This window comes from Tiliqua scincoides, chromosome 5 (assembly GCF_035046505.1).
Source record: "Tiliqua scincoides isolate rTilSci1 chromosome 5, rTilSci1.hap2, whole genome shotgun sequence".
NCBI classification, from domain to species: domain Eukaryota; kingdom Metazoa; phylum Chordata; class Lepidosauria; order Squamata; family Scincidae; genus Tiliqua; species Tiliqua scincoides.
The window spans coordinates 62,164,055-62,180,143 of NC_089825.1; the positions used below are offsets into that span (position 1 = coordinate 62,164,055).

General features: G+C 45.3%; 1 protein-coding gene across 7 annotated transcripts in view; it reads right to left on the reverse strand.

The window, feature by feature from the left end:
- TPK1 (thiamin pyrophosphokinase 1) overlaps positions 1 to 16,089 on the reverse strand; it is a 321,965-nt gene that overhangs the window by 273,548 nt on the left and 32,328 nt on the right. For 4 of the 7 annotated variants that reach the window (XM_066627433.1, XM_066627430.1, XM_066627431.1 and 1 more), the window contains one exon: positions 2,696 to 2,770. The exons of the other annotated variants lie outside the window; for them this stretch is intronic. In XM_066627433.1, coding sequence (XP_066483530.1) covers positions 2,696 to 2,770 — 75 coding nt within the window. The remainder of the gene's footprint in view (positions 1 to 2,695; positions 2,771 to 16,089) is intronic. 7 annotated transcript variants of the gene reach the window in all.

Sequence of the window (16,089 nt, forward strand, 5' to 3'; positions counted from 1 at the left end):
TGATGTTCTGCCAATTCCAATCCACTGGGCCTCATGCCCGCTTAAGGCTGATCAGTCCCCCTTGTGCAACTCACCAGTGCAGCAAGCAAAAATGAGTCCAGTTCTAGTCCACAGATGCCAAGTAAATCAGTCCCATCATTCAGAGTTACCAAATAAGAGTCCAGAGCCAATAAGCCAAATTACAGTCCAAGGTCAGGTTCCAGGTAGGTCAGTTAAATCCATCAGGGTATACAAGTCCAGTCACAATCCACAGTCAGATTCCAAATTCAATAAACCCAGTCAGTCTCCTTCCCCCTACCTCCAACCTGCACTCCTTCAAAACCCACAAACCCTTTCTGCCTCTGGTACTCCTTATATCCCTGAGGGCCCTATTGCCTTCCAGTGGCTGCAGCTGTGCAGCACACTCTGCTGGATGCCCAGGCCTTACCCTTAAAGGGGCCACTGCTGACACCACATCTACCTCCTCACCAGATCTTCCTGGATTCCAATACAAGGGGGGGGGGGAGCAGATCTCTATACAGACCAGAGCAAAAACAGGGGAAAGGTGTGGGGGAGGTAAGATCTTTGTATAGGCATCACAGCAAGACCAGTGCAAAACCCCTTGCACACAGAACCAACAGATGGAAGTGGGGGGGGGGGTGCAGATCTCCATACATAGCAGTGCAAAAGCAGGGGAAAGGTGTGGGGGAGGTAAGATCTTTGTATAGGCATCACAGCAAGACCAGTGCAAAACCCCTTGCATACAGAACCAACAGATGGAAGTGGGGGGGGGGGGTGCAGATCTCCATACATAGCAGTGCAAAAGCAGGGGAAAGGTGTGGGGGAGGTAAGATCTTTGTATAGGCATCACAGCAAGACCAGTGCAAAACCCCTTGCATACAGAACCAACAGATGGAAGTGGGGGGGGGGCGCAGATCTCCATACATAGCAGTGCAAAAGCAGGGAAAAAGTGTGGGGCAGGTAAGATCTCTGTATAGGCATCACAGCAAGACCATTGCAAAACCCCTTGCACACAGAACCAACAGATGGAAGTGGGGGGGGGGGCGCAGATCTCCATACATAGCAGTGCAAAAGCAGGGGAAAAGTGTGGGGCAGGTAAGATCTCTGTATAGGCATCACAGCAAGACCATTGCAAAACCCCTTGCACACAGAACCAACAGATGGAAGTGGGGGGGGGCGCAGATCTCCATACATACCAGTGCAAAAGCAGGGGAAAGGTAAGTCCGCCCCAGTAGAGCCAATGGGGCTCACTCCCAGGGATGAGTGGACGGGAGAAAAGCCTGCCAGCGCCTCCTCTCCCAGGGAGGAGCCTGTCTCAATCCCTGGGCTCCCTGGACTCACTCCCTAGGCTCGCTCCCTGGGCTCACAAGCCTGCCAGGGGCTCACTCCTAGGGATGCGTGGACAGGAGAGAAGCCCGCAATTGACTCATTTCGCCTGGAGATGGACTGGTAGCTCGAGGATCGACATAATGAGCACCCCTGCTCTAGGGGCTTGCTCAGCAAGACTGCCATCCCACCCACGCTTTCCTGGGAGTGAGCCCCAGTGACTTACTTCTGAGTAGACACGTGGGCTTTCTCAGCGAGCCTGCCATCCCACCCACCCACCCCTGCTTTCCTGGGAGTGAGCCCCAGTGACTCTGAGACTTACTTCTGAGTAGACACCTGGGCTTGCCAAGCGAGCCTGCCATCCCACCCACCCACCCCCGCTTTCCTGGGAGTGAGCCCCAGTGACTCTGAGACTTACTTCTGAGTAGACACGTGGGCTTTCTCAGCGAGCCTGCCATCACACCCACCCACCCCTGCTTTCCTGGGAGTGAGCCCCAGTGACTCTGAGACTTACTTCTGAGTAGACACACAGGCTTGTTCAGCAAGACTGCCATCCCACCCACGCTTTCCTGGGAAGCGGAGCCGAGCAGAGCGGGCAGGGGGCGGGGCCAGGGGCGGAGGTTTTTTTTTTTTTTTTTTGGCAGTATTCGCTCCATAAGACGCACACACTTTTCCCCCCACTTTTTGGGGGGGAAAAAGTGCGTCTTATAGAGCGAAAAATACGGTAATTAAATCAGCACATTTTGGTGGTGACCTTTTCTGAAACACATATTCTCTCGATTATAAACACAGCATTGATCCACTATGGTTTATTACAAACCCAACCATCAAAAGCTCCCTAGAGTCTTTTCTCCACATAAGTGCATTCCTTCTTTCTCAGTCCATAAAGTACCCACTGACATAATAAACACAGAATTTGCATAATCAGCTCACTTGCTATATTGAGCAACAAGGGACATCTTTCTCTGGCCTAGTTCTCACTGACCTGGTAAACCTGGCATCCAGACTGCACCACTTTGGATAATGGGGGGGGGAGACTCACATGATTGAATGCTACCACTTCTAAATAAAACAAATTCCCCCCCCCCCCCCAAAAAAAAAATCTCCTATCTGGAAGAATGCACCCCAATACGCTTCCAAGTGGATTCTTTTGGCTTGGTGGTGCAGTCAATCAAATGAGCCCCCAACTTCATTCTGAACCTATGCAACCCAGACACCCCCTTCAGCTTGAACTCCAGGTTGCAAGCCAAACCCTGAACATTTGTCAGAGCTGGTGGAAATTCTGTTCAACATCTCTCTGAACAGCACAGCACATTAGAACAGGCAGCAAACAAGCAAATGGAGAGCGATGTTGAATTAACAAAGGTACCTTTGCTCCACAGACAATGAAAATGACCTTTGTTCAAAGGCTGATTAAGAATCAGAAGGCAAATTTTCAGGTTTCCTGAAACAGAGAAGACATTGGCAATTAATTTCCACTGCTTGGTATTCTCCTATCACCCTTTCTAGTTAATTAATAGCCAGAAATTCTAAGAGTAACAGTGCTATTGTACTGGTTTTGCAGAGAGGGCCAGTTTGCATTAATACATATAATTAGCAGAAAACCAAGAAAAATCTTTTGAGTATGTTTTACTAGACAGCTGACATACAGGCTAAAATAGGGACATATAAATCTATGTATTCTAAATGTAATATCAATGTATAATCAGAAAAAACATGCTAATTAATTATCCAGATCTCTCAAGTCCTGTTCAAAAGATACTGGAACCACGGGCAATGGTCACCATTATAGGGCTAATGCGAGCATGTTGGTGACTCCCTGTTGCTATGTGCCATAGTTTCCCCCCCCCCCCGCATTCTAGATCACAATGAAAAACTCCCTTCAAGTACACTGGCTGTGTCTGCCTATAAACACATTATTCAATGAAGTAAGGAATAGGACATTGATGTACAACTTGATGTACAGCTTGACAATCTTTCTCTCAACCAAACCTCTCTCACAGAACTGTCGCGAGGCCAGAAAAGTGCTCTGAACTCTTTAGAGGACATGATACAGTCCTGCTGAAGATCTAGCAAACAACCACACTTAGGAGCCTGAAACAAAAACTCCCTTCTGATCCCCTCAAAAATAACCTCAAGGAAGCGCTCGGAACGTCACATAGTGATATTCTTGTGAAAGAACATATTTTTGATTGACAATCGCAAAGGTACACTGGGAAAGCGCTATTCCCTCAAGTAACTTCATACTGTTCTTAGAACATCTTCCTTTGCTTTATTTTTATGACGTGCTTCTCCTGCAGCTTTTGCAGACTGAGCAGATCTAGCCATCTGCAGCGTGAGGAGGAAAGGATAAATCTGAAGAGAAGGGGGAACAGATATAAAAGCCTGAAATGTGGACAGAGAGAGAGAGAGAGAGAGAGAGAGAGAGAGAGAGACCAATTTCCTTCAGAATTGTATATTTTTATCTACTCTCTAAACATTTTACATCAATTTGGTTTACTCAACTTTTGAGTTTATCTGAAGCCTTGACCACGTTTTATAATGGGCAGTCCAATCCTAAACCAGCTCCTGCTGGCAGGATAGGTGTGCACTGTCGCAAATGTGTCTGGACTTCCTCCAAAGGACACTAAGCCAACAGGCCTCTCCAGTTGTCACTCTCCTGCAACTGGTATTCAGAGGCACACATCCTCTGAGTCTGCAGGTAATATGTAGCCACCATAACTAGTAGCCATTGAAAATCTTGTCTTTCATGAAACCACGTTCAAGACAAACATTTGATTAAATACAACCACATGGGGAGCAGGTTGCCTACACACCATTCACCCATAGAAAAGTTTGTCCACACATCTGCACCTGATCAGAAATCTGGAGCACTAGAACAGTGGTATCTTTAATGCTACAGAGAACCTGCTCTTTACACAGAAGAATCCTTACTGCCAAAAGTTACCACTTGATAACTGGCTGCCTGTATTAACTCAAAGTATTTCAGGAAGTTATACATTATTTCTAATCTTTTAATGTGTAATGTAATTTTGAATGTAGGTGCCCAGCTGTGAAATTCTATGGAACAATCAAGTGCAATTATAAAACATAAAAGCAGAAAAATGATATTTTAGAACACATCGTCTTCTCTAAACAGGAGGAGGATCTCAAGTGTGATTATATGGTAACTGTGATACTCAGATACAAATCCAATAGCTGAGCAACTCCGGTCATGCAAAGAAACACACGCACACATCAACAGAGGCATAATGCGCTGCCACCAGTATCCAGGGCGGTGATGTCTCAATCTCATGTGATGCCACATCCCTCCACTTCCTCCCCTCAGTACAGCAGCTTCACATCCCGTTCCTTCTCCTGTAAAGGCTCCCCTTCAAGGGGGCATGAAGCCACCAGCTACTCCTCTACGGAGAAACCAGAAGTGACTATACAGATGTGCGCCACCTAACAATGGGGATATGTTTTCCGATCCCACTGTTATGATATTGGGTAATTAAGTGAACATTGAGACAAGTGCCTTTGTTGTGTAAACAGATGCTCCCTGATAGATACTACCTGTCTTCACAGGCTATTGGAGACCAATTGCCTTGTCTTTGCATTAAGAGCCTCTTTGTTGTGTTGAAGGCCATGGGAGACCTGACTGCCTCATTAAGAACCTCTTTGTTGTGCTTTGACCACTGTAAATACGGTTCATCATTAAGCAGAAGGTTGTTAAGTGGCGCAAAAACATGTATATTGACATATTCTAGTGTACTTTCTATGAATTGCCAATTTTCCATCTCAAATAGCATGGCCAACAAACAGAACACAGTAGACAGATGTTTGTGTGGTTCCCACGAATATGTGGTATACTCTGGGTCAGAGATGTCCTCTTTCCAAAAATAGCGCTTTCCTGTAGATCAGGAGTAGGCAAATATTTTGGCAGGAGGACCATATCATCTCTCTGTGTCAGGGGCCGGGAAAAAAAAGAATTAATTTACATTTCAAATTTGAATAAATTTACAAAAATTTATATAAATGAATACATTAGAGATGGAACTTATAGGAATGAATGAATTTCACTGAGCTTTTATTTCTAATACACATGAAAACTATAATACAGACCTGTAGAATCACTATGAACTATGAACTGTTTTCCACACACACTTCTTGTACTGTGGAAACATACAGACCCAGCCAAACCAAGTCAGAAACACATGGAGACATAATTTGTTCAGAGGCCCACAACCACTAGGCTGTAGTCACTGGACAACCTTCCTTCATTAAGACCTGTCTGTTGTGTTACATGCAATGGATGTTGTGAGAATTCCTCCCAGCTGGCAGAACAAACTGGCTTTTTTACCTCCTTCAGAAAACTGGGGCCAGTGGCCTTCTTCTCCCTTACATGGAAATATGAAATACAGTACCAGGAAAAGGAAAGAGAGAGAGAGAGAAGCAACGCAGCTACATTCCCTATGCCACAATTCATTTCAGCAGCACAGCTTGGCTGACTGGACTTCAAAGCTATCTTTCCAATGTCACATTTACCTCATGGTACGGTGGTGATAAATCGTAAAAAGTCAGGCACTTCACTAAATTGATCAGTCAAACACACTTTTAGTCTGGGTGCAACATCAGAATTTGCTGTACTACTAAACATTTTAGTGTGTGCACTCTTGCTTCTTTGGCTTCTAAACCTCATCTTTGACAGTTCAAGGTTTACTTCCCAGAAATAAAATTGGTGGTTAAAATTGTTTCTGGATGGTACTACTTGAATTTATTGGTGGTTGTGGTGGTGGTGGGGAAATAACATGGCTTAGTGCTCCCCCATGGAGGGGGGGGGGGGAAATCTTTACACAGACATGAAATGAACACAGAAGAAAGATTACTCAGCTTCAGTAATTACCCTTCAGGAATTTTATTTGGACTTGCAGATAGAAATGAATGGAGGCTAAATGACAATAGACGTTTGACAGATGTCTCCCAGCTGCTCCTTCACAATCTATACCGGGAACCTGTTCATATGATATTTTCCCTACAAAACTGTACTGTCGTTCCTCTTATGGAATGGGTTTCAGTCTTGCATGCTCACAGGGTGCAAGCATGGAGAGGGGGGCATGGGTACCCTTTACCTGAGTCTGGGGACCCACTGGGCCTGGGCTGCAGGCCCATTACTACAAGAAAGAAAACTGAGGCTCCATTGTAGATCATGGAGGATGCTCATGCAAATCCAAGCAGTCTGAATATTATGCCAATTGTTTGCTAATTATGCAAATTGAATGGTAGGTTTGCTGGGGGGGTTGTGTGTTAAGCATCACAGTTGCATTTCCATTCCAAATCCTCCCCCCCCCCGTGCTGTTTTGCAGCAAATTGATGGTCCATTAGGCTTTTTTTTGTACACAGTGTTGCACATATCACATTACATATATCAACTGTTATTACTACATTCCTCCCCTACCTTTGCCATAAAATTTCAGCAAGGCAGCTTACAATAATAATGCATAGTTGAATCCTCAAAGGTGAAATACAACTGAAGAACACTTGGCGGCTCAATCCTACGCATGTCTACACAGAAGTAAGCTCTATTAATGGGGCTTTTTCCTATGTAAGGTCGCAATTCCACACACTTTCCTTAGGAGTAAGTTCCATCAAATTTAGTGAGACTTATTTCTGAGCAGACATGCCTAAGACGGCATGATAAGTTAACCTTCAACTTACTGCCTAGCCTGCAATGTCCTTTGCAAGCTGTTCTTTCTCTTCCTAGGCATGGCAGTTCCTGTATTCCTTGCTGTCTGCAGTTTGCAACAACAGCTTTCAGGCAGCACTCTCTCTCTGACTCTGCTATGCCCACCATCACTTCACTGATGCATACAGGAAGATACATGCTAGGAACACCCTTATTCTTGCACCAAAGACCGCTTTACAAGCCCCACTCCCAACACTGATAAGGATGAAGGCCTTCCTGGTCTTCCCTGCAATAGTTTATCCTCCACTGATTTAGAACCCAAGGGAGATCATTCTTTTGTTTAGAGACATACTAGAAAAAACATCCTTGTTCTAAAAATAATGTGTTATCAACAGTTCAGAATGTAGCAGAGCAGCAGCAGCAGGGTGCAGTGGCATAGCTAAGGGGGTGCAAGGGGTAGCACTTTCACCTGGTAACAAGCTTTGGGGGAGGGTAACAACCTGAGCTTGACATTAGTGGCCAAAATTGTGAAAGCCTTGGTATTTTTGAATACCACCATCATGTCATATACCATTCAATGCAGAATTTAATGCAGAATGCAATGAAACAAACTGCGTTAAAATATCTCTATCCTATCAAAAGTTATAGCCAAATAACCAGAAAATAAAAACACAACCGCATTATGTAACAAAAACTGCATTTTCTTGACTCAAAACCGACCTATGAGAATGATTGTTCTGAGAGTCAATTAGGTGTTATAATACTGCAGGAAACCAAAAGGGTGTTACCGGGGGGGTGGGGGGAATCTGGGTAGAGGCAGCAAAGCAAGTGGGCAGCGAGCTGCTGGGGGAGGAGACAGATCATTCCCCATTTTCACTTTTTAAAAGCCCAGGCATGACATCACATACAGGTCATCATCTTGAGCTTAGCACCAGGCTACATAATCATTAGGTGATAGCTACGCTACTGGCAGGGTGTGAAACAGCAGAATGAGCACTGCATGGTGCCTTGCTGCTGCTCACATGCCTGATTTCCCTGCATGTAGCTAGACAGGGTGCATTTGTTCCCCACATAGGCTGCTATCATATGCACACCAACATGGGAGTACATCCTATTGTCACCTACTTGAGAGTAACTATGCATAGGGTTGCACTTTCAGAGGTTTGACTTCTAGAGACCTGCAGTTGGGAGCTGAGCACTACACAACACCACCAATGCAGAAACAAAATTTTAACAAGGCATCCTCAAGAGGCAAGAGTAGGGACAAACGAGTGGAACTAGGAAACTGGAACCGTCCCTGCAGTTGGACGTATGCTTTGATATTGTTGTAAACAAAAAGAAACAGCACCACTAAGTGCCCAATTCTGAACAGTGCGTGCCGGCTTATCGCCAATGCACACTGTCGCAAACGTGCCATAAGGCATGTTTGCAGGCCCTACTGCCGGGCAAGCGCCAGTGGTAGCCTAGCGCTGGCTGGCGCTGGACTACCATCAGAGCTCCGCCCCTCAGTGGTCATGTGGTCCGTCGAGCAATGGAGAGGTAAGTGGAGGTGTGGGACAAGGCAGGAAGGAGGCGTTTCTGGGAGGGGGAGGCAGGTGGAGGGTGGGGAGGAGGCGTTATGGGGAGGAGGGAGGTGGGGAGAGGGTGGAGAGGAGGCATGACAGGGGGAGGGAGCAGGAGGGAGGCGGAACCAGTGGAGTGAAGCTCCACTAGATCCAGAGCCTCCCTGTTGAGCTCACCACCATACACGATGGCTCTTGATTCACCGCTGACCTTTCGGTTGGTGGTGAATCGAGTAGCCCCATTGTGGGGCTACTCTCTTTATCCCGGGGAAGGGGATGAAAGTCTCCTTCTCCCAAGGAGCCGCCAGCAGCTGCCTGGAGCACGCAGGATGCAGTGGCAGCCATTTTCGGTGCCGCTGCAGTCCCGGGCAGCTCACAATTGGGCTATAAGTCACCAAACTTCATGCACATTTCTCTACCCACTTCTAGAACAATAAATAATTGTTCTTCCTCATACACTGTACTTTGGGGGGGGGGTAGGAAAGTTTGGGGTTTGGATCCATAAGCTGATCTCAGGCTACTGAAAGATTGGATTAATTTACAGTGTGATCCTATGCAGTGGAACGTACTCCCAAGTAAGTGCTTAATGGACCTTAAAGGGAACTGAAAGACATTAAGCCAGCGATTTTCAGCCACTGTGCTGCAGTGCATTGGTGTACCATGGATGGTCGGCAGGTGTGCCACAGGAGTTTGGGGGAGGGTCATTTACTAATAGGGCCATTGAGGGATGTGAGCCCACTATCACTGACTGCAGTGTGCCTTGTCAATGGTCAAAAAACTGATGGTGTGCCTTGACAATTTTAGCACCTTGTCAGTGCACAGTGAGATTAAAAGGGTTGAAAGTCTCTGCACTAAGTATTCAATCAACTAATCTATTCAAAATGTTTAATTTTATGTTCCAAAACAAGCAATCAAGGAAATGGGAAATCATGTTAAAGTTTGTTTTGGGCTGAGACACATGACTGGGCACTGCATGTTGTTGTTCCTCCCTACTCCCCTCAGGCAGAAAGAAGGAAGCAATTGAACCAGGATAATCCATTGAAGGAAGAACCTCCCTAATCCTGGAAGATAAGAATGCCTTTCCAGCAACTTCTGGTTGGGCAGGACCCTGTGTTCAAATAAAATCAGGATCTGGTTCTTCACTTTCCTCTAATTCCATGTGAGTGTGGAAAAGTGTGGAATGATCAGTGTGGAATGGCTGGGTAGAGTGCAGAATGATGGCCCTGAGACACCCCCCCCCCCAATCTTTCCTCCAGGTACAATTCACAGAGTAAGAAATACCTTCCAAATAGCTCTAGTGCTACCAAATTCCCCATATGGAATTCAAATTATATACCTTAACAGTCGAGTAAAAAGAAACTTAAATAAATGTCTACTGAAGTCCAAACAAAAGCACCAGAGAAAAGGCAGTGCCATAAAGCTGGAGCCAAGGATTTAAAAGGGAAAGCCTGCTTAATGAAAAAATAAATGGCATTTAAAACTTAATAGCTTTGAGGTCCAATAACAAATGTCAACTTCCTTTCTTAAAAAACAAAACAAAAAACTTTTGTTTTTTTAATAATCAGAGGCTGTGCTATGTGTAGAGGGAGCCATTTTTAATGAAATGGGTGCTACTTATGTCAGCTCCACTCTCCAGAGAGAGTATTGGCTGTACTAATGGAAAATGAAAATACATATGCCTGGGAGCAAAACAATAAACACAATAAAAATCAATGAAGGAAAGAGAAACACCGCACTTAATACTGTCAGTGTCTTTGCTGTTCATCATGCTTCGGTGGAAAGTGCTCCTTTGGTTATAAATCTCTCATCTGGCACTTAAGCACACAGACACCAAGAACTCTTACTTAATGTTTGAGCAGCTTCTATATTAACTAGTCCCACACACACACACACAGACACACAGACACACACACACACACTGGATGCAAGCAGAGGTTAATGTTTCATTAGTAGATCAACAGACCCATTCATCCAGCTATCTGTTCAAAATTAGATTTGTAACTGACCTGAACCTAAAGGTTTGGGCTGTCAACAAAAGCAAATAAAGATAGACCCCAGAGAATGACCTGCGATTACATGTCCTTGCCCTTTCTCAACTTAACCTTGACCTGAAGGCCAGTCCATGATTGGAAGACCTTAGGAATATGCAATAGCCTGTCAGCCAGAAGCATCACCTTGAGAGAAGTTGTCTGACTGCATATTTTGCTGCTCACATGAAAGGACTCCACATGTACTACACTAAAAACAGAGTGTCACAAACCCAGCTGTTGCTTGGACTGCCTTTATTTCATGGGTGTTGTCACTATATCCCAGCAGTTCTCAAACTCTCTGGGAGATTTTGAGCCTCAGTAAGTCCTTGTGGAGGCGAGGGGGGGCAGCGACGCAATCCCCATGATCGCATCACTAAGGGGGCTGCAGGGACTGGCATTTACTTACCAGTCCCTGCAGTAGCTTCCTGGGGTGCAGGGAGCCCTATGCAACTGTTCGTAGGGCTCCCCAAAGCTTTGAAAGTGAAAGTGGAGTGATTGCGCCCTGCCTCTGCAAAACCAGAAGTGGAGCGCAATTGCTCCGCTTTCACTTTTTAAGCTTCAGGGAGCCCTGCGAACGGTCATGCAGGGCTGCCAGAACCCCCAGGAGGCTGCTGCAGGGACTGGTAAATAAATGCCAGTCCCTGCAGCCCCCTTAGTGATGCGATCATGGGGATTGCGTCGCTGCCCCCCCTCGCCTCCACCAAAAAGGGCTTCCCCTGTGGCTGTGCAATGAAGACTGGTAGTGGTGAACAAGTTGTCTTTACAGATCTTTTTATCTGCCATTATCAATCTTCTCTTTTGCATCTAATGAACTCTGGGGTTCCCTGGAACACACTTTGAAAACCACCATGCTTTGCTATAGGCAGGTCCAATGTCCACTCCAAGAATGCCAGCCCCTGCCACCCATTGCGCCCGTGTCACAATTTGGCTACCCAGATACATAAACATGTCTTTCTTTATCCCCTTCTCTACCACAGCCATCCTTTTCAGGAATAAATCAATTTCACAAATATGAAGGAAGAAACAAGTTCAGTTAATTCTCTGAATGAAAATGTCTTTTTAGGATGTTGCTGTTGACTTTTAAAATGTGCAGAGCAATTTAATGAGAAAAGCTGAGCATCTGCGGTCTAAATCAGGGGTCTCCAAACCTTTTGGTCAGAGGGCCGCATCAAATGTCTGGCACGGTTTTGAGGGCTGGAAAAAAATTTAAATATAACATTTATATAAATAAATTAGAGATGGAACTAGATGTGTGAATAAATGAATGAATTGGCTAATTCATTCAACCTCTCTGGCCCTTAGAACACCCTCCAGATGTAACCAGAGCATAGTTCCAGTCATGTTCAGTATAGTGGGCCAGGGGCTTTCAGGGGAAAAGAGGCTGGCTGAGGGCCGGATAGAGGCTTGCCGCAGGCCTCATCTGGCCCCCGGGCCGGGGTTTGGAGACCCCTGGTCTAAATCAATTTAATAACCCAAACATAAAACTGGAGTCACAGAGTGCAAAAAATACAATGACTCTAATTTCCCTTTACGAGATTACCAAACTACCAGTCAATGCAACACAAAGACTAAATATCATGCTGCCCGAAAAACATTTTCCATCCTTTTTGCCTTGCACAAATAAATCTGCACTTCCACAGGACTTCTGCAACTGTTCTACCAAAAGGCTAAAACGCACGCTTGCAGACACATTGATGAATCATTGCATCCAATTATCTCATTTTGATTCAAAAAAAAAAAAAATCCAGCAATTTCAGCATTTAAAAAAGTGATTAAAATGCCTCATTTGGCACCAAATGCTACTATAATAAAAACAAATATGGGAACCTGAAATGCTCTCATTTTGCCAGATATTCACGGTGTCATGGATTTTAGACCCGTTTGAAGCCAAGATTCTAATCAGTTGCTTACACAAAATGGGTAGCCTTGAATTATTTAGAATCAAAATGAGTTCCTTCCTGAGAAACAAGAGAAGCTTGTGTATGTGTGTGGTGCACATGAATACTCAACACAGTTATCAATGTTTCTAGTGCTGTACTCCTAGATGGTGGGATCTCTACTGCTTTATAGTATGGATTTCTTTATTAAAGTAAAACTGAAATAACTAACACCCCTCCAGCTAATCTCTGCTGTGCCAGGGCAATGAGAAGAGTAAAAAATTCTCCACTGGATCTTAGGGCGGCACTAGGAAATTATATGCGCACACATTTCACTTCAGAAAATAAAATCTAGTAGGAAGAGCTTTTGCACATTACCATTTTTAAAGACAGAAATGTTGTGGTCTCTATTAAATGGTCTTATGTTGTGGCCTGCAGCCAGACGCCAAAGAATTCCACATGCCCAAGAGAGTATTTGGGGCTTGCTTTTCTTGATCAGCAGCTCTTCATGGCACATGGCAGGCCATTTTTGAAATTATGATGACTTTCACAAGCCAATCATGCTATGTCACAAGAATCCAAAGTTCCACTGGACTCCCACTAAAGTTAGACTCCTAGATCCTGGCTTGAGTTTACAAGGTTATTCTGAATTTGATGTGAGTTCCAATCCCAAGTTTCATACAATAACAAACAGGTGCCTTCTTGGAACTAGGAACTGAACAAGCTAATGTTTGTACTGATGCATGAGAATGAGTGAGGATGAACATTAGTTATAGTCTGAAATAAAAGCTGCACATCGACCTACCAGAGGGGAGATTCAATTCCCACAGGCAATTTGATGTCTCCAGTATTACTGAAAAGATGTTGCCTTTTGAAGACAAAACTTCTCTTTGACTTTCAGCGATCCCCCATGGGGGATGATTTTCTTCCAGCATTCTTTGTTTACTTCTCTGCTGCCCCCCAGTTAGCTCCTTAATAGATGCCGGAGAAGATAACAGCTCTAGCATGTACATTAATGGATAAGAAAACAACCAACATTTTCTACTTCTGGGCACAGTTTCCAGCACACCAGGACTCTGATATTTCTGTCAAATCATGTTATTTACAATTTGCAAAACAGAAAGTTTGAGAGCACCAGGATACTATAATAAAGGAAAACAGTATCACAAGGGAGCCATAATCCAGCATTCTCTTTTGTATTTCATACACTGACCTGCATTTTCTTGTAGCTGAAAAATAAAGGCCACGATCCAAAAGGTCCAATTTATTTATTCTACAAACCAGGGGGAAATGTTTTGCAAGGAACTGAAAGGCTCCACCAAGTGTTCCTTACCTAGAAGAGAACCGCATGCCAAGACCACATTGGCAGGGTGACCAGATACAACGGAGGACAGAGTGCCTATACCTTTTAGCCTTTGGGTGCTGCCTGGCATCAGGGCTACATGGCCCCCCCATATTTGTGGATCCCATATCCACGGATTCACGTATCCACGGATTGGGTCCGGGGGGGCCCCAGTTCGCACACCCCCACGTGCAACCCCTCTGGAGGAGAGGGGTGTTTGACTCCCTTCGCCTAGCTAGAGGGCCTCTGAGCTCAGCAGAGGCCGAGGATGTCCATCCCCAGCCTCTGTCAAGCTCAGACTGAGCTCAGAAGCCAAAAACATGTGACTTCCGGTTTCATGGAGAAAACAGAAGTGACATTCAATATCTTATAAGGCATTGGGAGACCTGGGGAAGCCTAGAAGTAATGTGTTTTCAGCCTCTGAGCTCAGTCTGAGCTCAGCAGAGGCTGGGGATGGTCATATGAACATAAGAACAGCCCCACTGGATCAGGCCATAGGCCCATCTAGTCCAGCTTCCTGTATCTCACAGCAGTCCACCAAATGCCCCTGAGCTCAGAGGCCCCTCTGGAGATAAGGGAAGCTGAGCTCTCCTCGCCTCTGGAGTGGAGGCCCCCTGGGACCATGGGGATGGGTATTCACCTGTATTCACAGTTTCACCTATCCGCTGGGGGGGGGGGCGTTCCAGAATGGAACCCCCATAGGTAAGGGGGCACGCCTGTATATAGTCCATGATTACAGATACAGTTTGTGAGTATGGGTATAAATGTATATGATTATATAAAAGAAAATAAATTAATTCAATAAAAATAACCACAGGTAATAGCATCTTCTAACGCACTCTTACGTGCAATTCATATTCCCCAAACTGCATTTTGTTTGCTCCCAGCAAAAACCCCCATTCTATTTTCCACCAAACCTCTCTTCTGTTAACAGGTAAGACTTCCCTCTCTGATGAACAATCTCTTTTTCAAACAAGGAATTATATGCAACTGCCTTCTTCCAGAGAAGGAAATCTGCCAAAGTTCTATTTAGTGACAAGGTATTAAATTTCCACGGAATTTCCTGAATACCTATTCAAAGATGGCTATTCTCCCAAATTTGGAAGTATCCTAGTCACAATCATAGTCACAATGTTTGGAATTTCCAAAACATTATCTCAAAATATTGCTGCTTAAATGCTGAACCCACCAGAGAAGCGCTACCTAAAGCAACAATGTGCAGCTGCTGGCACAAGGGGACCAATTCAGCCTTCACAACGTTCCCACCCGATTCCCTGCAAAATCCTGAGGATCTCTCCATCCTGCCATATACTTAACTTATATACCACTTAATACTTATATACCACTTTTTAACAAAACGTATTTCACAAAGCAGTTAACATAGCAAAATAATAGTCCAATCCTAAAGGCCACAGCACGGCTGGGTGCAGCGGTGCCAAAGTGGCTCCAGAGCTGCATCCCTGTGGCAGCTGCTGGAGGTCTCCTGGGGGCAAGGGGGCTTTCAACTCCTTCCCTTGGGAAAAGTCCCAAGTCCCGCAATGGGGCTTCTCAAGTCTGCCCAACACGTTCAAGATGAGTGGAACAGAGTTCCACCAGTCCCACCCCCTCCCTTCCCTGCTCCTCCCCTCCCCTCGTGCCCCCCCCATTTCACCAATTCCCCACCCTGATACTATTTACCATCAGCTGGCACTGCTGGAGCATCAGCTAACCCTCTGAGGGGCACGGAGGGTCAGTGCTGACTGGTATTGGCCTAGCGCCGGCAGCCTCTCCTCTCCGGGTGCTGCAGAGCTGCCTGTCAACACCTTTGTGACACCCAGCACAGGCAGTATGCTTGGACCCGCTGGCGCTAAAGAGCTCAAGATTGGGCCCTAAATCAGTAAATTGTCTCCTGACCTAAAAGGGCTCACAATCTAAAAAGAAAAAATACCAGCAAACAGCCACTAGAAAAGACGCTGGGGAGCTGAAGTTACCCTCCCCCTGCTAAATTTAAGAGAAGCACAGTTGCGAGTCCAGAAGGACGTGAGAGGCATAAGGAGAGCACTCCGTCAGAATGCTTAAATAGCCCTAAAACTCCTGGGCTGGAGTAGGTTTTATTTACTGGGAGGACCCATTGCTGGAGGCCCTCTAGATCTTGCTCAATTCAAAATCATTTTCAACATGAAACCAGTTAAGAAAAAAAAAAATAGTTCCCAGCAGAGGACACAGGGGAAATAGGTGGCTTCATTGCCACAAGTCACTAACAACTGAGTATTTACAGGGCTACAGATAACGGCTCAGAAGGATCTCA